The sequence below is a fragment of the Monodon monoceros genome, unplaced genomic scaffold (genome assembly GCF_005190385.1).
Source record: "Monodon monoceros isolate NGI ecotype Baffin Bay Population unplaced genomic scaffold, NGI_Narwhal_1 Super_Scaffold_8, whole genome shotgun sequence".
NCBI lineage: Eukaryota > Metazoa > Chordata > Mammalia > Artiodactyla > Monodontidae > Monodon > Monodon monoceros.
In genome coordinates, this window is record NW_021703785.1 from 70,334,673 (window position 1) to 70,357,473 (window position 22,801).

General features: G+C 40.9%; 1 protein-coding gene across 3 annotated transcripts in view; it reads left to right on the forward strand.

Annotated features, from left to right (window-relative positions):
- The window catches only part of LNX2 (ligand of numb-protein X 2), an 89,058-nt gene extending 69,710 nt beyond the window's left edge, over positions 1-19,348 (forward strand). For 2 of the 3 annotated variants that reach the window (XM_029210187.1, XM_029210188.1), the window contains exons 7-10: positions 689-866; positions 5,502-5,733; positions 14,083-14,241; positions 16,201-18,424. In XM_029210187.1, the coding sequence (XP_029066020.1) occupies positions 689-866; positions 5,502-5,733; positions 14,083-14,241; positions 16,201-16,336 (705 nt within the window). In that variant the 3' untranslated portion in view covers positions 16,337-18,424. Of the gene's footprint in view, positions 1-688; positions 867-5,501; positions 5,734-14,082; positions 14,242-16,200; positions 18,425-18,454 lie in introns of those variants that run through there. The other variant, XM_029210189.1, reaches the window with a different exon arrangement.
- The last annotated feature ends 3,453 nt before the right edge of the window (positions 19,349-22,801 follow it).

The following is a 22,801-nucleotide window of genomic DNA, read 5'->3' on the forward strand; positions in this document are numbered from 1 at the left end:
TTTTAGATTCTCCTTTTCTTCCAGGAGTATCTCAGTAATAGGTAGCAGTAACAAATGTCAGTAAAAATAGCTTTTTCCTGAGAATATAGTTTGCTGGGGATTTATTTCCCTGTTGCTAACTTCAAAAATTCAATTATTTCACATCCTTTTATCTTTTCACAAATTTTGAAGGTAGATTTGCACCTGCTTCACGATTGAGTGCTCTGATAAATAACCCTTGTTAGTCAGAATCAGAAGAGAGCTCTGTAGCTTTCTTCTGGCAGTTAGTAAAATCCACACTTTTATACTATGTCAACTTTTCTCTCAAAGAATATAGGAGAAAAATGGAAGTAAAATTAATTGGCTTCTCTTCAGAATCTTAAAATTCAAATGCATTATCTACTTTTATATCTGGGAGCTGAAGGTAATTATACAAATGATATGCTTATTTTACTTTGACTTCCCCTATGTCAACAGTCCTGAGTTTTTCAGTTCCATATATAGTCCTGTGAAAATACAGTAGTCCAAAGTTTGCCATTGTGATCCACAGGGCTCATGGGCCTCTGAAGAACTGTGTATTGCTTTCAGTTCTATAGTGATTTTTTTTTTAATGACTTTAAAATTGCCACGTTATGTTTTTACTTTAGCTGTCATTACTTCAACTATATATATTATTCATTATCCAATAAATTTTTCCTGTCATGTTCAGGATCTTGCCCAGTGTGTTACATGCCAAGAAAAACACATTACTGTAAAGAAGGAACCACACGAGTCCCTTGGAATGACAGTAGCTGGGGGCCGAGGAAGTAAAAGTGGGGAACTGCCCATCTTTGTGACCAGTGTGCCACCTCATGGCTGCCTTGCACGTGATGGCAGAATCAAGAGAGGTAAGCTAGGATCTTGTACAGTTTCACCACAAAGTCAACTCACATTTTTAAAAATAATGTCTACAAAGTTTCCTATTAAACATGGCTTTTTAAAATCCTTTAAAATGTCCTGTACGTAATGGAAGCATAAAGCCTCTCTATAAGGTTAGAAAAATGCCTAACGTAAAGGGAAATTGCTGAAGCTTAATAATCTTTCTAACAGTTACTCTGACTGTTGGATTATTTTATGTTGGAAAAGACCGTCTAAGAGATTTATGCTTCCAGCATTATGGTAGACCAGATACTTTGAAGGATCATCTCACTGAAATACACTTGTTGCCTATTAAAAAGGTGTCTGGGTGGGAGGAGGATCACAGAAGAGGTGGAGCAGAGACAAACTTAATAAAAAGGAGTGGTTTTTAGGGATTAATTCATTCACAATTTCACAACCCCCAGTGATTGATACTATATAATTTGTGTGGGTGGGGGTGGTAGTGGTAACTATAGCATTCTCCATACACTTGGTTCATATGGAAAAGGAAAAGTGAGTCTTGAAAGCTATTTCTCCAAAAATGAAGTCATACACAAAAATTAACTGATCCAAGACCTAAATGTAAGAGCTAAAACTTTTAGAAGAAAATCAAGTGTAAACCCTCATGGCCTTGGATTATGCAACAGATTAATCAATGGTTATCACAGATATGACACCAAAAACACAAGCAATAAAGACATAGAAACAATCAATGAAACTAAAAGCTGGTTCTTTGAAAAGATGAACAACATTGATAAACCTTTAGCCAGACTCAAGAAAAAAAGGGAGAGGGTCTAAATCAATAAAATTAGAAATGAAAAAAGGAGAAGCCACAACCAACACAACAGAAATATAAAGGACCGTAGAGACTACTACAAGCAACTCTGTGGCAATAAGGGACAACCTAGAAGAAATGGACAAATTCTTAGGAAAGGTGCAATCTCCCAAGACTAAAAAATATGAACAGACCAATTACAAGTACTGATATTGTATCTGTCATTAAAAAACTCCCAATAAACAAAAGTCCAGGACCAGATGGCTTCATAGGAGCATTCTATCAAACATTTAGACAAGAGTTAACACCCATCCTTCCAAAACTATTACAAAAAATTGCAGGAGGAGGAGCACTTCCAAACTCATTCTGTGAAGCCACCATCACCCTGATACCAAAATCAGACAAAGATACCACAAAAAAGGAAAATTACAGGCCAATATCACTGATGAACATAGACTCAAAAATCCTCAACAAAATACTAGCAAACAATCCAAAAGTACATTAAAAGGATCATACACCATGATCAAGTGGGATTTATCCCAGGGGTGGAAGGATTTTTCAGTGTCCACAAATCAATCAGTGTGACACACCACATTAACAAATTGAAGGATAAAAATCATATGATCATCTCAATAGATGCAGAAAAAGCTTTTGACAGAATTCAACACCCATTTATGATAAAAACTCTCCAGAAAGTGGGCACGGAGGGAACCTACCTCAACATCATAAAGGCCATATATGACAAACCCACAGCTAACATCATACTCAATGGTGAAAAGCTGAAAGCATTTCCTCTAAGATCAGGAACAAGACAAGGATGTCCACTCTCGCCACTTTTACTCAACATAGTTTTGAAAGCCCTAGCCACAGCAATCAAGAGGAGAAAAGGAACTAAAAGGAATCCAAATTGGAAAAGAAGTGAAACTGTCATTGTTTGCAGATGACATGACACTATATACAGAAAATCCTAAACATGCTACCAGAAAACTACTACAGCTCACCAATGAATTTGATAAAGTAGCAGCATACAAAATTAATACACAGAAATCTGTTGCATTTCTATACACTAACAATGAAAGATCAAAAAGAGGAATTAAGGAAACAATCCCAATTACCACTCCATCAAAAAGAATAAAAATACCCAAGAATAAACCTACCTACGGAGGCAAAAGACCTGCACTCTGAAAAATAAGACACTGATGAAAGAAATCAAGGATGAGACAGATGGAAAGATATACCATGTTCTCGGATCAGAAGAATCAATACTGTCAAAATGACTGTACTACCCAAGGCAATCAACAGATTCAGTGCAATTCCTATCAGATTACCAATGGCATTTTTCACAGAACAGTAAATTTTAAAATTTGTATGAAAACACAAAATGCCCCGAATAGCTAAAGCAATCTTGAGAAAGAAAAATGGAGCCAGAGGAAACAGGCTCCCTGACCTCAAACTATACTACAGTGCTACAGTAATCACAACAGTGTGGTACTGGCACAAAAACAGAAATATAGATCAACGGGACAGGATAGCCCAGAAATAAATACACGCACTTATGGTCTATTGATCTACAGATGGCCAAAAGGCATGTGAAAAGATGCTCAACATCACTAATTACTAGATATCACCTCACACCAGTCAGAATGCCCATCATCAAAAAGTCTACAAATAATAAATGCTGGAGAGGGTGTGGAGAAAAAGGAACCCTCCCTACAGTGTTGGTGGGAATGTAAATTGGTACAACCACTATGGAGAACAGTATGGAGACTCCTTTAAAAAATAAAAATGGAGCTACCATATCCTGCAATCCCATTCCTGGGCATGTATTTGGAGAACATCATGATTCGAAAAGATATGTGCACCCCGATATTCACATCAGCACTATTTACAATAGCCAACACATGGAAGCAACCTAAGTGTCCATCAACAGATGAATGGATAAAGAAGATGTGGTACATATTACAATGGAATATTACTCAGCCATTAAAAAGATGAAATAGTGCCAGTTGCAGCAACATGGATGGACCTAGAGATTATCATACTAAGCGAAGTCATATAGAGAAAGGCAAATATCATATGATATCAACTTATATAGGGAATCTAAAAAAAATACAAATCAACTTATTTACAAAACAGAAACAGACTCACAGACTTTGAAAACAAACTTATAGTTACTGAAGGGGAAACATGGTGGGGAGGGATAAATTAGGAGTTTGGGATTACAGAACCCTTATAGCTCAATAGTAAAAGGCAAATAACCCAATTTAAAAATGGGCAACTGATCTGAATAGACATTTCTCCCAAGAAAATACACAAATGGACAATAATCACTTGAAAAGATACTCAGTGACATTAGTTATTGGGAAATGCAAATTCATCGCTAGGATGAATATAGAAAAAAAAAAGACAATAACATTTGGCAAGGATGTAAAGAAATCGAAACTCTCATATATTTGCCAGAGAGAATGTAAAACAGTACAACTGTTTTGTAAAACAGTTTAGCAGTTCTTCAAAAAGTTAAACAGTTGTCATATGACCCAGCAATTCCATTCCTAGTGAAATGAAAGCATGTTCACACAAAAACTTGTACGTGAAGGTTTATAGCAGTATTTTCCATAATAGCCAAAAAGTAAAAACATCCCACATGTCCATTTACTGGCGAATGGATGAAGAGACTGATTTACCCATACAATGGAATATTATTTGGCCATAAAAAGGAATGAAATATTGACACATTGTACACTATAAATGAATCTTGGAAACATGCTAAGGAAAAGAAGCCAGTCACAAAAGACCACATGATTCCATTTATATGAAATATCCAGAAAAGGCAAATCTATAGAGATGGAAAGTAGCTTAGTAGTTGTTTAGGACTCAGGGAAGGGAACTGATTACTAATGGGTACACGGTTTTGGGGGTGGTGATAAAAATTTTCTAAAAATGACATGATGGTTGTACAACTCTGTGACTATAAAACCATAAAATTACAGACTTTAATTGAATGGTATGTGAATTATATCTTCAGAAGGCTTTTTTAAAGTTATTTGTTCTGTCGTGGAATTTGAGGTAATTTTATTTCCTTCTTGTTATTTTATGTTTTCGAAGTTTTCTACAAAGAGAATGTTTTGCTTTAATAATCTGAAAAATGATGAATTGGGGGAGCAGGATTTTCCGCGGGCTTTCTTAGTACAAACGTTTGTGCTTCCTATAAAACTAATCCTTTCCTTCCTGACCTTTTATATGAGCCTCATTGCTCTTTTTTATTACATTACTTGGCAGAGCAACAAAGACTACTTTTCTTCTTCAAGCAGGACATGTTCAAATCACAAGTTTCATTTCTTTGTGTAGGCCCAAGGGTATCTTCTCTACATACTGAGATGATTGCACTGAGTGAACTATGTAGGGCTGTCTAGATGTATAAAACCGTATCAATATAAAGTAGAATATATTAAAAATTCCCTTCTAAGAGCAAAAGATCAAATCACTTTCTAATTGGAAGGAAGGGTAAGAAGAGAAATGAAGGTGCCCAGGGCCCGTCCACAGCTATACCAGGGCTGATGACGTGGACCCCAACTGAATTCCAGAGCCTCGAGCCAAACCTTTTCCTACATATTATTACATTACTTAAAATTTTTGAATTGTTTAAAATTTTTGAATTGTTTTGGAGTGTTGTCCATGAATTGGATTTTTCCTCAGTATTCTAAGAATTATAAAGAGAAAAATGGTCTTTTCCCTTATTATGTCATCTGAGTTTTTGGAACTAACCTTTGTTAATTAGTTTACAGATAACAGGATTTACAGGGAAGTAATCACTTGGTGGCTCATTTTTCTTGCTCCCTTATTTGAACAGGTGACATCTTGTTGAATATCAATGGCATCGATTTGACCAGTTTAAGTCACAGTGAGGCTGTGGCTATGCTGAAGGCCAGCGCCACATCGCCCACGGTGGCCCTGAAAGCACTGGAGGTGCAGGTTGTGGAGGAGGCCACCCACGGCCCAGATGAGCAGCCCAGCACTGTCAGCGAGAATGAGTATGATGCCAGCTGGTCCCCGTCATGGGTCATGTGGCTTGGGCTGCCCAGGTACTGCAGCTTTTCTGTTGTTTTATGGAAAATCGCAATTGCAGCCTTCATCGGGGTATAGCACAGCAGATTAAGAACGAAGCTGAAAAGACTTACCTCTGTTTACAAAAATAAATAAAGCTATTCTGTTCATTCCTACAAAAGGCTCCCCAGTGGGCCAGCTATGAGATTGGGTGGTCAGTCTCTTGCTTAGAACAGCTTTACCAACATTCACTCTGATACATGCTTAGACTTATGTGCATTTTTTCACCGGAAAAAATAGGTCAAAGTGTGGGGCCTTTCCCTATCCCAGAAGTATTTCTAAAAGCCCCACTCTTCCTACAAAGGAGTGTAAAACTGAGTTTTTATTGGACATAAGAGTCTTTAGGCCACACCCTTGGTGTTCAAGCGTTACTGCTCTTGACCCCCTTTAGGAGGAGGTCACAGCTCATGACCGGCTCACCAGACAGGACATTCTGTAGTTGGTCGGTGTCTGGTCGTGAGACATTTTGGAACCTCCAGGTGGTAGTTGTGTAATTTGGTATTGAGGTAGAGAGGATGTGAACTACCATCTTCATTTGTTTCCAGCTCAGTTTAGATTCTTATTGTACAGAAGAATCCTGAAAACTGAAATATGATGAAACGTTTTGACTTTTAAACTGTTATGAAAATGACTGATTCTTTAAAATAAGCAATAAGAATATGCCCGTTTCTGAGCCATCTAGCTTCACGTGGAATAAATTTATAATAACTAGCATTTATACAGTGCTATATGGTTTATAAAGTACTTTCACATGAATAACACAAAAAGCAAGGATATTATTGGATTTCATTTATTAATTTAACTTGCTGACTTGTCCTCTCAGTTAAAAGAAGAAGGAAAAAAAAAGAGGGCATAAAACTGTAATAGAATAACTGTTTCAGGGAACTCTAGGGCCCCTGTGGAGAGATTTTTCACGACAGAGATGATTAACTGCTTCATGTGTTTAAAAACTGATTTTTTTCCCCATTAAAAAGTCAACATAGATTTAAATGGTTCCTATTCAACTCCTGCAGACATGCCATCTAAGTTGTGAGGTGTCAGCTGTCAGAAGGAACCTAACTGATCTTATCAAACACTCAGCCCAGAGCTTTGTTTGTGAAGTTGTACCCTCATGCTGAGCAGCTCTGCCCAAGTGCCCAACCCTGCTGCTGCACAGGCCGAGGCCAATGGCGTCCTGGAGAAACCCCCATGCTTCTTGTAGCTTCCCTTATTTGTTATTCCAGGCTAGTTTTGGGGTCAGTACCTCTTCCTTTGTTCAGAGCATTTTCTGATGTGCCAGGAAGAATAACAAAGATTTTGGATGAGAAATGCACAGGATAGTACAAGGCAATCTACAGAGTCGATGCAATCCCTATCAAATTACCAATGGCATTTTTCACAGAACTAAAAAAATTAAAAAATTTGTATGGAAACACAAAAGACCCCAAAAAGCCAAAGCAATCCTGAGAAGGAAAAGTGGATAAGTGATCAAGATGGCGAAGTAGTAGGACGGGAAGCTCACCTTCTCCCACAAATACATCTACATGTGGAACAGTTCTCACAGAGTATCTACTGAATGCTGGCAGAAGACCTCAGACTGCTGAAAGGGCAAGAAAATCTTCACATAACCAGGTAGGACAAAAGAAAGAGAAAAAGAAAGTGAGACAGGAATCAGGACAGGACCTGTGCCCCTGGGAGGGAGCTGTGAAAGAGGAAAGGTTCCTGCATCCTGGAAGGCCCCCTCACCAGTGGGAAGATTAGCCAGGACAGAAGGGGAGCTTCAGAACCTCAGAGGAGAACGCAGCAGCTGGTTTTATGGCAGCCAGAGCAGTGGGAAGACTGCACAGATGGTCAGTGCCACCACCCTGCACTCCCCAGCCTGAGACACATGTCTGCCCGTGCAGGTGGATGCTGGAACTTGGCCTTTGGAGATCAGACCTGGGGAGAGGACTGGGGTTGGCTGTGCAGAAACAGCCGTGGGGGGTGGGGGGCTGAAATCTACTGTGACTGCACCTGAGGGTACACATGGAGGAAGCCTGGGCCACCTTAGAAGCCAGGCACCATTGTTTGGGGGATGCACAAGGGGAGGGGCAGGACCTTCCACTGTAGCCCTTTCCCCTGTGTGTGCGCTCAGAGGTCAGGACACTGCCTGCACAGGCTCCAGGAGCAGTAGCAAGCCGCCTCCTGCCCAGACGCCAGGAGCAGTCACAAGCCACTACCACCTCCCTCCTGGACTACAGGAGTGGTCGTGAGCTACCTCCGCTCCCATCACGTGCTCCAGGGGTGAGCCTGAGCTGCCACCACCACCCAGAATCCCAGGACCAGGCATCAGCACACTCCCTATCAAGGGGATAATGATCAGCACATGCTGAGGAAATAGGCGACATGCATCCATACTAAAAACAACCCTCGCACCAAATATATTAAACCCACACACGCTACACAGCAACGCCCCTAAGTATAAATAGCACTCCAAGGCCACAGAGTAAGAGATATATAACTAAATATAAGAAATACAATATAACAAATGTAAGTAAAATGAAGAAGCAGAGGAACCACTCCCAATTAAATGACCAAGAGAATTCCCCAGAAAGAACAAACAATGAAACAGACCTCTTCAGTATTTTCATTATCTTCTTGTGAAATGGGTGTCTATTAGACTGAAGGAATTAAGAAAGGCTGTGGACAGAAATGCAGAGTACTGTAAAAATGAGCTAGAAACTATAAAGAGGAGCCAAGAAAACTCATTTGCAGAGATGAAAGCTGAGCTAAAGGCAATGAACAACAGAATGAATAAGGCAGAAAAACGAATAAGTGACCTGGAAGGTAGAATAATGAAAATCACCCAATCAGGACAGCAGACAGAAAACCAAACGAAAAATAATGAAAGCAATATAAGAGACGTATGGGATAAAGTGGGCCAATCTACTTACAATATGAATTCCAGAAGGGGAAGAAACAGAAAAGGGGACCAAAATGTATTTGAAAAAATTGTGGCTGAAAACTTCCCAAACCTAAAGAAGGAAACAGATATCCAGGTACAGGATAAACAAGATAAGCCCAAACAGACCTATACCAAGACATATTATAATAAAAATGGCACAAGTTAAAGAGAAGATTCTGAAGGCAGCAAGAGAAAAAGAGTTAATAATAAAGGAAGCCCCCATAAGGCTATCAGCTGATTTCTCTACAGAAACGTTGCAGGCCAAAACGGAGTAGCAAGATTTCAAAGTCCTGAAAGGGAAAAATATGCAACCTAGGATACTCTACCCAGCATGATTATTATTTAGAATAGGAGAGATAAAGAATTTCTCAGACAAGCAAAAACTAAAAGAATACAGCAATACTAAACCTATCCTAAAGGAAATATTGAAAGGTCTTCTCCAAATAAAAAAGAAGAATCTATAGAAAAGAGAAAGTCACAAGTGGAAAGTAAATCACTTAAATAAGCCAGTACACAGATTAAAAAAAAAAAATTCTGTGAAAGTGATGATAATCACAATGAACAGCAAAAGGATGAACATGAAGATGTAAAAGAGGACACCAAAATCATAAAACGTGGGGGATGAGAGTAAGAAAATGTAGACTTTTTTTTCCTAGAATGTGTTTGGCAGTCATAATACAGGCTCAATCTAAGGCAAATAGATATAGGAAGGGGGTAACATACTTGAAAAACAGGGTTAACCACAAATCAAAAGTATACAATAGATTCACAGAAACCAAAGAGAACATAAGTATAATACAAAAGAAAATCATTAAACCACTAAAGAAAAAGGGACAAAGAAGAAGTATAAAACCAATGAGAAAACAAGGTTTAAAATGGCAGTAAATACGTATCTATCAATAATTACCTTAAATGTCAATGATTAAATGCTCCAATCAAAAGACACAGAGTAGCAGATTGGATTAAAAAAAAAAAAGAGCCCACAATATGCTGCCTACAAGAGACCCACTTTAGGGCAAAGGACACATACATTGAAAGTGGGGGAATGGAAAAAGATAGTTCACGCAAATGGAAATGACAAGAAAGCGGGGGTTGTAATACTCAGACAAACTAGACTTTAAAACAAAGACCATAAAGAAAGATAAAGAAGGACACTATATAGTGATAAAAGGATCAGTACAAGAAGAGGATTTGACACTAATCAACATATATGTATGTACCTATTGTAGGAGCACCCAAATACATAAATACTAACAAACAAAGGGAGAAATGGACAGGAATACAATAACAGTAGGAGACTTTAACACCCCACTCACATCAGTGGACAGATCTTCTAGACAGAAAATCAGTAAAGCAATAAAGATCCTAACTGATAGAACAGTTAGACTTCATTTATATATTCAGGACATTACAACCAAAAAAACCCCAGAATATACAATTCTTTTCAAGTACACATGGAACATTCTCTAGGATTGACCACATACTAGAGTAAAATACAAGCCTCATCAAATTTAAGAGTATAGAAATTATCTGAAGCATCTTTTCTGACCACAATGGCATGCAACTAGGAATTAACCACAGAAAAAGAAATGGGGGGGGGAAATGGTTACATGGAGACTAAACAATATGCTACTAAAAAACCAGTGGGTCAACAAGGAAATCAAAGAGGAAATTAAAAAATACCTTGAGATAAATTACAGTGAAAACACAACCATACAATATCTATGGGATGCAGCAAAAGCAGTTCTCAGAGAGAAGTTCATAGCAATACAGGCCTTCATCTCAAATAAACAACCTAATAAAAGAATAAGAAGGACAAACAACCTAAAGTCAGCAGGAGGAGGAAATAATAAAGATCAGAGGAGAAATCAATAAAATAGAGATTAGAAGAACAATAGAAAAATAATCAGTAAAACCAAGAGCTGGTTCTTTGAAAGGATCTGGCCAGGCTCACCAAGAAGAAAAGAGAAAGAACCCAAATATACAAAATAAGAAATGAAAAAGGAGACATAACAATAGCGCAGAAATACAAAAACCATAAGGGAATACTATGAACAATTATATGCCAACAAATTCAACAACCTAGAAGAAATGGACAAGGTTCTAGAAACAAACAGCCCACCAAAACTGAATCAAGAAGAAATAGGTAATTTGAACAGAGCAGTCACTAGAAGTGAAATAGAATCTGCAATTTTAAAGTTCCCTACAAACAAAAAGTCCAGGACCCAGATGGCTTCACAGGCGAATTCTACCAAACATACAAAAAGGAACTTATACCAATACTTCTCAAACTCTTCCAGAAAATTGAAGAGGAGGGAACACTCCTCTTCCAGAAAACTGAAGAGGAGGGAACACTCCCAAAGACATTCTATAAAGCTATCATCACCCTGATACCAAAACCAGACAAAGACACTACCGAAAAAGAAAACTACAGGCCAATATCTTTGATGAATATAGATGCAGAAATTCTCAAGAAAATAACACATAAGATCATACACTACGACCAAGTGGGACTCACCCAAGTTCGCAAGGATGGTTCAACATAAGCAAATCAATGTGATATACCACATCAACAAAAGACAAAAACCACGTAATCATCTCAACAGATGGAGAAAAAGCATTTGACAAAATTCAACATCCACTCATGATTTAAAAAAAAAAACTTACAAAAGTGGGTATAGAGAGAACATATCTCAATATAGTAAAAGCTATTTATGACAGACCCACAGCCAATATAACACTAAATGGTGAAAAGCTGAAAGCCTTCCTGCTAAAATCTGGAACAAGACAAGGATGTCCACTTATCTCTTCTATTCAACATAGTATTGAAAGTCCTAGCCTCAACAATCAGACAAGAAAAAGAAATAAAAGGCATCCAAATTGGAAAGGAAGAGGTAAAACTGTCATTATATGCAGATGATATGATACTATATGAGAAAAATGCCACACAGAAACTACTAGAACTGATCAACGAATTCAGCAAGTTAGCAGTATACAAGATTAACGTTCAGAAATCAGTTGCACTTCTCTACACCAACAATGAACTATCAGAAAGGGAATGTAAAAAACAATACCTTTTAAAATTGCACCCCCCAAAATAAAATACTCAGGAATGAACCTGACCAAGGAGGTGACAGACTTACACCCTGAGAACTATAAAACATGAATAAAGAAACTGAAGATGACTCAAGGAAATGGAAAGATATTGATTGGAAGAATATTGTTAAAATGGCCATACTACCCGAAGCAATCTACATATTTAATGCAATCCCTATAAAATGACATTTTTCACAGAACTAGAATAATCTAAAATTCATATGGAACCATAAAAGACCCAGAATTGCCAAAGTAATCCTGAAGAAAAAGACAAAGCAGAAGGCATAACCCTCCCAGACTTCAGACAGTACTACAAAGCTACAGTAATTAAAACAGGGTGGTGCTGGCTCAAAAACAGACATATGGATCAATGGAACAGAATAGAGAGCCCAGAAATAAACCCATACACCTACAGTCAATTAATCTTTGACAAAGGAGGCAAGAATACACAATGGAAAAAGAGTCTCTTCAGCAAGTGGTGTTGGGAAAGTTGGACAGCCGCATGTAAATCAATGAAGATACACCATACACAGGTCTCGCCATACACAAAAATAAACTCAAAATGGATTAAAGACTTAAATGTAAGGCTAGATACTTTAAAACTCTAAAGGGAAAACACAGGCAGAATACTCTTTGACATAAATCACAGCAATATCTTTTTGGATCCACCTCCTAGAGTAATGAAAATAAAAACAAAAGTAAACAAATGGGACCTAATTAAACTTAAAAGCTTTTGCACAACAAAGGAAACTATAAACAAAATGAAAAGACAACCCACAGAATGGGAGAAAATATTTGCAAACGATGCGACTGACAAGGGATTAATCTCCAAAATATACAAATAGCTTATGCAGCTCTATATTAAAAAAAAAACCCAATTTAAAAAACGGGCAGATCTAAACAGACATTTCTCCAAAGAAGACATACAGATGGCCACATAGCACATGAAAATAGGCTCAGAATTGCTAATTATTAGAAAAATGCAAATCAAAATTACAATGAGGTATCACTTCACACCAGTTAGAATAGCCATCATTAAAGTCTACAAACAATAAATGCTGGAAAGGGTGTGGAGAAAAGGGAACCCAACAACACTGTTGGTGGGAATGTAATTAGTACAACCACGATGGAGAACAGTATGGAGGTTCCTTAGAGAACTAAAAACAGAGCTACCATACGATCCAGCAGTCTTACTCCTGGGCATATATCCAGAGAAAACCATAATTCGAAAAGATACAGGCACCCCAATGTTCACTGCAGCTCTATTTACAATAGCTAAGACATGGAAAGAACCTAAACGTCCATCAACAGAGAACAGATAAAGATGTGGTACGTGTATACAATGGAATACTACTCAGCCATGAAAAGAGTGAAATAATGCCATTTGCAACAACATGGATGGACCTAGAGATTATCATACTAAGTGAAGTCAGACAGAGAAAGACAATTATCATATGTCACTTATATGTGGAATCTTAAAAAAAATGATACAAATCAACTTATTTACAAAACAGAAACAGAGTCATGGACTTCGAAAACACACTTCCAGTTACCAAAGGGAAACATGGTGGGGAGGGATAAATTAGCAGTTTGGGGTTAACATAAACACACTACTACATATAAAATAGATAACCAACAAAGACCTACTGTATAGCACAGGGAACTCTATGCAATATTCTGTAATAACCTATATGTGAAAAGAATCTGAAAAAGAATGGATATGTATATGTGTATAACTGAATCACTTAGCTGTACACCTGAAACACAATACTGTAAATCAACTATATTCCAATATAAAGTTAAAAAATAAATACACAGGATAGTAAAACCTGTTTTTGAGCCCACCTGTGTCAAAAGAATACCTGTCAATAAACAGCCACTGTTCTGTGGATTCTCGGAGGTCTCTATTGTATGCAAACCCGCACTCAACAACTGTGGGTCACAGGGGCCGCCACCTAGGGTAGCAGCTCTGGTTTTCCTAAGAGGGAGGCTCTTCCACTATGATTTGCTGGGTGTACCAGACAACTGCTCATCTGTGTTTTGTTTTTTTGCAGAAGATTCAGAATAATGAAAATAACCTGCACTGTCCTAAAATATCAGGCCACTGTGTGGGACTCTTCTGCATCCCAGGAGCCTTTTTAAATGCTGATCACTGAGCTAAGAAAGTAGGCCAGATGAGAAGTTCTAGCACGTTGTTTATTGCTCCCCAACAATGATGCACGTAACATGGTGTGTAGTTAAAACAAAGGTGAACAGGCTATAAAAAGCCTTCCCACTAATTTTTCTTGATTTCTGTTTTTGTTTACAGTGCCCTTCACAGCTGCCATGATATAGTTTTGCGAAGAAGTTACTTGGGAAGCTGGGGCTTCAGTATCGTTGGTGGATATGAAGAAAACCACACCAATCAGCCTTTCTTCATTAAAACCATTGTCTTGGGAACTCCTGCTTATTACGATGGAAGATTAAAGTGAGTCTTGTTATGTTTAATGATGTACTTTGTGTTTATTCTAGACTGGGGTCAGCTCCAAATCCAGCCTGGTGTCTGTTTTTATAAAGTTTTATTGGAACATGCCCACGCTCACTCGTTTGCGTATCACCCGTGGCTGCTTCCGAGCCACGCTGGCAGAGCCGAGTGGCTGTGACAGAGCCCAGTGATTCACAGAGCCCAAGATATTTATCTACCATCTGGCCCTTTACAGAACAGTTTGCCAGCCTTGATCTAGACTGAAGCATCACCTTTACCATCTTGGCACTCATAGGTTCAGTGCCTGTTATTAGATTGACAAAATAAAGCTGAGTCGTTTCGACACATTGTGACGTGACAACTTGCTCTGAACACTTGGGTCCAGTCCTGTCATTAGGTAACTTTTTCTCTGCAGCACTTATGTCAGCCTAACATTCAATTTATGCAAGTCCACATGGGAGGGATTTTGTTGCATTTCTTGTTATATCCCTGGCAGCCATCACAGGGCCTTGCATATGTAGTAAAGTCTTCGTCAACACTGGATGGATGATGTGCGGGCCAGGCACAGGACTAGGTGCTGGGCACGGGTTACTGAATCTTCTTAGTAACCTGTGAGGTAAGTGCTGCTGTGGTTCCTATTTTATATGCAAGATAACTGAGGCTTCGACAGGTTAAAAACCTGCCCACAGTCGAACAGCTGGGAGTAGTTGACAGTGATTTAAACCGAGACCGTGTGGCTCAGAGCCTTTGCCATTCAGCCCTGCTACTGTCACCACTGGGCAAAAAGTACTCTCTCAATCTCAGTGCCGCCTCTTTTTCAAAGCTCAGGCACGGTGAGAAGAAAGAGGTCTTATATCAAGAGATTACACAAGCAGAGGAGACGGGTGACCAAGTTCTTAGTGCCTAGTTTTGGATGAAAGAAACGGTTCTTAAAAAGTGGATGCTGACAGCCTCGTCAGCGTGCTGCACAAATGGGGAGTTTACACTGTTTGCAAACACAGAGTGACAGCTCGAGAATATTGGGACAAGTCGATCAGGGTGAGTGTGCTCCAGATCAGTCTTACCCTGACACAGATAGAAAAACATCATTATTTTAGGAGGAAAGAGGAATGGGGGGATGACTTAACCGTTCTCTTAGCCAAGTTACTCAACCAGTCTGGGTCTCATGCAAATTATAAACTAACTTCCACTTACTTCCAAAAAGAAACTGAAGTAGCTCACAATAAAGTAGCATATTTGTATTCAAACTAAAGACTAAAAATCATAAAGGCTAGAAAGGTCTTCGGATTCATCATCCATTTGTGGTAATTCGCCTTGGAGGACAGTGAGCATGCGTAGCTGACAGAGGAGGTGCGGGTCTTATTCTCAATTTAATTGAGCCCTCGAATGTATGAGCGGTAAGGATGAACAATGAAAATCAGCAACACCGTCCAAATGTATCATCTGGTATTTTTAAAAGAGGCAGCAGGGGCTTCCCTGGTGGCGCAGTGGTTGAGAGTCCACCTGCCGATGCAGGGGACGCGGGTTCGTGCCCCGGTCCGGGAAGACCCCACGTGCCGCGGAGCGGCTGGGCCCGTGAGCCATGGCCGCTGAGCCTGCGCGTCGGAAGCCTGTGCTCCGCAGCGGGAGAGGCCACAGCAGTGAGAGGCCCGCGTACCACAAAAAAAAAAAAAAAAAAAAAAAAGAGGCCGCAGATTTATTCTCTGAACTATATGTTGCTTAAGCTTATATGAAAATTATTCTGCTTGCCCTTAACACCATCTGCCAGTTAGAGGAGGGGCTGGCAAGGGGCGTCCCTGATTGGCAAGGGAAAGCCAACATAGGCTTAAAAACCACCCCAGATGTCTCTCAAAGTAAACAGTGTAGCCTACTCGTTGACAGTGGTTTTCCTGCGAAGCAAGTCCCGGGATAACAGTTTCAGAATCACAGAAACAGTGACTGTCTCTGTCTGTCGTTGTGCAGGTGTGGAGACATGATCGTGGCCGTAAACGGCCTGTCGACCGTGGGCATGAGCCACTCGGCGTTGGTCCCCATGCTGAAGGGGCAGAGGAACAAAGTCACACTGACAGTGGTCTGCTGGCCTGGCAGCCTGGTGTAGACTCTGAAGTTGGTTTTAAGTCAAACATCTTCCTTTTTTTTAGGGCTTGGAAAGAAAACCCTTTGGTTTTGTCGAGTTTCTGTTTGTAAGGGGCTGCAGACACAGCTGGGTATACGCAGGGTCAAAACCACTAGGCTCGTCCTTTGTTATTGAAATGGTTTCCTTCCGTTTGCCAGCTCAGTGCCCGTCTTCCACTAACCCCTGTGAGACCACATTTTCAGAATTCAGATTCTCAGCTGTCACAATGTGAGCTATAATAAAGAATGAAGTCCGCCCAAACTGTGAGCCAGCCGGCTGGGTCAGATGACTTCTGGTGGCTCTGTTTTCACTAACTGAGTCAGAAAATGAGTTCCACGTGCCCAAGACGGGCAGCACGTGCTGCCCCTGGGGCGGCAGCGCTGGGAACGGATGCGTTCGGAGTTTGGATAAGGCTTTCCCAGATTACACCGGTGCCACATTTCAAAACTTCATGGTGTTTATAAGGTGATTTTTCTGGCTTATTTTATTTCTGCTTTAATCTCAGTACTCATAGATGAAGACATTAAGCCTGAGACCCCTAAAGAGATTTTTTAAAAATAATGTACCATTATTAGAATAGTAGAGAATAAAAGATAACACTATCCAGTGACAAAGGAATTTGGGAGATAATTATAGTTTAGAGCTGGAGATGGTAAAAGCTGCATTTACTTGGACAGTCCAAGAGCATTAAAGATTCATTTCCAAGAGAATGTTTTGTTATGTAGGAAAATTTTGAAGCAGTTTTTGCTAAAAATTGCTAGAGTTTGTATTATACTCCTATCAGCAAACTTGGCTGGAAATGTTTCTGTGATTTATGTAATTAGATAAAAATGAAACCATATTGCTGTTAAATGCACATTCATATATATCACAGCTAAGTAGAAGACACACCTTTTTTATTTTATTCTCAAGTGTTTTAGAAACCGTTATTTTTCCCCATTATTTCTTTACTTAGTTATTTCAGGAAAAATTCTGAAAGATACTAACATGTGAAACCTGCTAAGCCAGATTTTAAAAACACTTTTCAATCAGTCCTTCTTGGTCACTAGACTATCTCATGTTTTTTGAAATGTTTTTGAAAACTGACCAGCCCATTTTGTTTATCTTTTAACCATCACAGTTGTCCACTGGAAGCACACACAAAGAAGTGAATAAGAGGAAAGTCTTTACCTTATGAATATTATGCATACTTGAAAAAAGTTTCATTTAGAAATCTAGTTCAGAATCTGAGCTAATCCAAGTGACCTCTAATAAATGGTGTTGATGGTCAGAGAATGTATTTCAGAATACTACAGTATATTATGAAGCATGACCACTTTATTTCAAAACTTAGCAGTTGCCTTGCTGGGGTTTATTGTTTCTGTAGCGTGTCACAGAGTATTCCAGTGGGTTTTTTAACGATTGTTTTTAAACATATCTCTTGACTAAATAAGAAAGAAATGGCAACAATAATCATTACTGACTTGTTCAACCCCTCAGCAACACTGTATGATCGGCAGTTAACCAAGATGCAGTGGGATGCCCTATGCAGTATATTACTGTTATGTGATGATGGGCTTTTGAAGCAATTTGATATTGAAATGCTTTGTTATTCTAATTGACATAGAACAAGTTTTTTTTCCTGCTCCCCAAATAGAATTTTGTAGCCTACTTTGCTATTTTTTAAAACATTTTATAAGAATGCATCATTCTTGGGGAGTGGTCACCCATCAACAAATATCCTGCCACTTTGTTATAAATAAAATGCTTACAGCGAACCTGGTGATTAAATGAATATTTTGAAAGATGACTTTTTTTCAATATTATTTTTATCATGGAAATCTTGAAATCAGCTTAAGCTAATTTGGTTTTATTATAAAAGACTATAGCTGTTGGTCAGAATGATATTTGGTGATGGAAACTTGTTCATAATTTATTGATACTGTCAAAATATTTGAATTCTCTCATTTTAAGCTTAGATGTTTTGATTTGTTCTGTGCCTTCAGTTTAAATTACTTCAGGATTTTTCAGATGTGTTTAAATAATGGTGTGACAATCATTTAGGATGGAAATAAAAATCATCCTGTCCGTAAGAGCGACACTGTCTCTTTTCCTGCACAGCAGATGCCGACTCGTGTGTGGTCCTTGTTTTTGTTCGTGGCATCTTGTCATCGCTACGATATCCCAAGCTTGAAGACTTGGGATCACGAATCCATCTCCTAATTCTCACTGCTGTAGGCAGAACACAGGTGATCCCTACTGACACTCGGGATCTCAGCCTGCGCAGGACCTCTAGACAGTGGCCACTGAGGACCAGAAATGTGACTAGTGCCACGTGTTGACATGCTAATACCTTGGACATATTGGGTTGTATAAAGTTATTAATTTGACCAGTTTTTTACTTTAATATGGTTACTAGAAAACTAAATCACCTCCATGGCTCACCTTGCATTTCTATGGGACGGCAGCACTGGTTTCCTCAACTGCACCTACCAGGCGGTCCTGACACTGGGATTTCTGTTCTTGTAGAGCTTTGCTCACTCCCTGCATTAAAAAAAAAAAAAAAGTTTTAGTTGAAAGTTAGCTCCCAATTTCCTAGTAAGTTAAGCTCAAACCAAGGCCTCTGGTCCAACCCCAATCAGGATTTCCACAGCTCTGGAGGCCCACGCACCTCCACACACACGGGTAGTGTTCCCTCCCGTGCCCCTGTGGTGCTTTCCCTTCTCTGCACGTTCACATGGTCCCGTGTCTGGAGGCAGAGCTTGAACGCCACCCCCTCTTGCCTCCACTCCCCACTTTCAAGAGAATGATCCTCCTTATGATGAATCTCAGCAGGCCTTTATACTGGACTTTATTTTGGCTCCGATCACCTACTTCTGTCATAGTTTTAAGTACCGTCTCTGATTGCCACTTTGCCATTCTGAATACCACTGATGCCCTGGGTCTGTAGCTCCCAGTCTGTAGACCAAGCATCCTGTTGCTTTAGGGTCCCCAAATCTCAGTCCTGCAAAACTGAATTTTCCCAAGCCTCTGCCTACTTCCACTCTTTCGATCCAGACTCTCATGACAGCAGAGTAACCTTCCTAAACCCCAACCCTGTGTGCAGGTCTTCGGCAGTTCCACGTCGTCTGCACAGCGGCTCAGCACCGCATGGAAGGCCCCTCACGACCTGGTCCCACCTCCCCTGCCTCTCTTCTAAACCACCACCCACCCCCTGCCCTCCTGGGTCTCCGTGGCTGGCTTGGCTCAAGTGACGTCACCTCCTTGAGAAGTCATTATCGACCTCTCAGGGCAAACACCCTTCTCCTCCTAAAAGATTTTATTACATTGCATTTTTATGGTCACGATGTGTGCTAGGACAACTTGTCAGGTAGATGCTTGAATACCACTGTTTCAAACAGTTTTTAAAACCAGACATTAGATATCAGATTCTGCACCTCCTGAAGAACCCAGGGTATTCCAGAGACAAGCTAGGCCTCCTGTGCCTTTCTGTTCCAGGGCCACATCCAAGACACGTGACCACCAGCTGTCACATCTCCTTAGGTCTTCCTTGGCTGTGAGGCCACTTTCTCAGACTTCCCTTGTTTACGAGGATCTTGACAGTGTTGAAGAGGATGGACGGGGACATTGAAGGACGCGCTCTATCGGCGTTCGTCTCCTGTTCCTCACGATTAGACTGGGATTATGGGCTTGGGGGAAGGAGAGCGCCATTCTCCTCTTGTCGTCTCGAGGGCACGGACTGTCCACAGGATTTATGACCACTGATGCTGCCCCTGACCACCCGGCCCAAGTGTGTCCGGCTTCTCCACAGTGAAGTACTCTTCCGTCTAACCCTCCCTCTCCACCCAAAAGCTCTGTCCCCTCTGCACTGTCGACTCCGGCCACCCCTGCAGTCTAACGTGACCACCAGGACTGCGGTTCCTCGAATTAGTCATTACTATGATTGTTCTGAACAGTCAAGATTTGTTTAGATTTCGTTTCTGAACTATGTGAAATACAGAAAAACTGACACCAGCACAGTTTGTAGTAGCTCTTACTACAATAATATCCCACAATGACCATGTGGAGAAGAGTTACTGACACCCTCATGTTCATTGCAGCATTGTTCACAATAGCCAAGATCTGGAAATAACCTACATGTCCATCAATGGATAAAGACGTGGTATATGTAAACAATGGAGTACTGTTTAGCCATAAGAAATCAATCCTGCCATGTGGGACAACATGGATGGACCTGGAGGGCATCATGCTAAATTAGATAAGTCAGAAACAAGGACAGGGCTTCCCTGGTGGCGCAGCGGTTGAGAGTCCGCCTGCCGATGCAGGGGACACGGGTTCGTGCCCCGGTCCGGGAGGATCCCACGTGCCGCAGAGTGGCTGGGCCCGTGATCCATGGCCGCTGGGCCTGCGCGTCCGGAGCCTGTGCTCCGCAACGGGAGAGGCCACAGCAGTGAGAGCCCCGCGTACCGCAAAACAAAAAAAAAAGGACAGACACCAAACCATCTCGTATGTGGAATCTTAAAACAGATTGCTGGTTTGCCAGAGGTGTGGGGGGCAGGGGGTGGAATAGGTGAAGGGGATCAAAAGGTACAAACTTCCAGTTATAAAATAAGTCATGAGGATGTAAAGTACAGCATGGGGACTACAGTTGATACTGCATTGCCTGTTTGAAAGTTGCTGAGGAGTAGATCTTAAAAGTTCTCATCACAAGAAAAAAAACGTTCTAACTGTATGGTGACGATGTTAGCAAGACTTACTGTGGTCATTCTGCAATGTATGCAAGTGTCAAATCTTGCACACCTGAAGCTAATGTTGTAAGTCAATTATACCTTTAAAAAAATGTGTGGGAAACAGGCCAGAGTGGGATTAAAGGCAACTTATTGACCTAAACGAGCTGGGAGCTGTGCTGCAGCCCAGATGTCGGGGGAGGTTTCATAAAAGCGTGGGATGCAGCACCGTCCTCACCATCCTGCTGCCAGCTTCCAAGCTGTCTGGAGTCACTAAAGCAGTTTTTCATTTTCCAGAGGGGAAAAAAGGGAGTTGCAGAGATCACTGTCAGCAACTTACCCAGAGCAAACACAGCTTGTGTTAAACCCAGAGATAGCTCCCATAGGAAGAGTCGGGAGGCGGATCTGGGGGGTTCGTTTTCTCAGGACACTGCGCCACGTGAGTTGGTTTTCAGACAGCGCAGCCCTCCCTCCCTCACAGCTGTCGCACTTTTCTCCCTACAAAACCGCGGCTACAACTTCCTGATTTCCATTCTTTTGCGTATTAAAGTGGGCTGCTGCTTTATTGCTCAGATACTTGAGACTTTAGTCAGATAAATGGATGGCTAAAGTTAAATGTGAAGTTAACCAACCTGGATAGCTTCTAAGGTTACCTCACCCGTTCATCATGCCTGAAGGTCTCGTCGGACCGTAGAGTAAAAACCCCATTCGTTGACTTTTTTTTTTTTTTTTTTGGCTGCACCACGGGGCATGTGGGATCTTGGTTCCCCAGCCAGGGAGCGAACCCCCGCTCCCTGCCGTGGAAGCACAGAGTCCTAACCACTGGACAGCCAGGGAAGTCCCTCCCCATTCGTTCAGATTTAACTGACTTGCAGTATTAAAGCTAAGAGCTGAAGTAAGATATTCTTAAAGTGCCAAGTGAAGGCAAGGTATTAAATAAACGGAGAGTGGGGTGTTTAGGCTGCATGCTGACGCATACTCTTTAAGTTGCCTTTAAATACCCAAGCACGTTCAAGTGATTGACATGTTTCTTTACCATGTGGTCATTTAAACAAAAACTTATCCAGCACCTACTGTGTGCACAAGACACAGATGGGCTCTGGATCACTGCTTTATAACACCTGACTTCGTCTGTCATAACCCAGACTCCCCTGCGTTTGTCCACACTTGGTGATAAATGAACCAGTGTAGATTCCAGCGGCCTGGTGACCTGCTGCCCAGTTAGGGGCTGGGAATTCAGAAAGTGAGCCTTTTCTCTTCAGTCTCTCTGCCTGCTGAAGGGGAGGTTTCAACTCCTCGGGGTCCTTATTAGAAAGCTCTTTTGCCATTTCAGTGTAAATCTAAGCCAACTGGTTTCTATGGCAACACGGAAGCTCTCTAGAAGTGATGTACCGACGCCCTGCGCCCACTGTCTGTAAAGTGCCAAGTAAGAGACGCGGAATCTTTACCAGCAAAGGAGCAGGCGACCAGCCCGTGGGGACCCTGCGGCCACCTGCCCGCGGCCCAGAGCAGGCGTCTCACTCGGGAGGGCGGCTGCAGCCCCCGCACCGCCTGCGAACACAGTGACTCCCACCGGCGCTGTTCACTTGCTCACCTGCAAGTCATGCTTTGCAGATGGGCTCTTTATGAACTTTTACCAGTTCTCACCTGCTTCCTCGAGAAGTTTCTGTTTAAGGGTGAATCCAACTACCACCCTTCCTTGGACCACCCGCAGAACTACCACTAGTTCTAAAGAGATCTG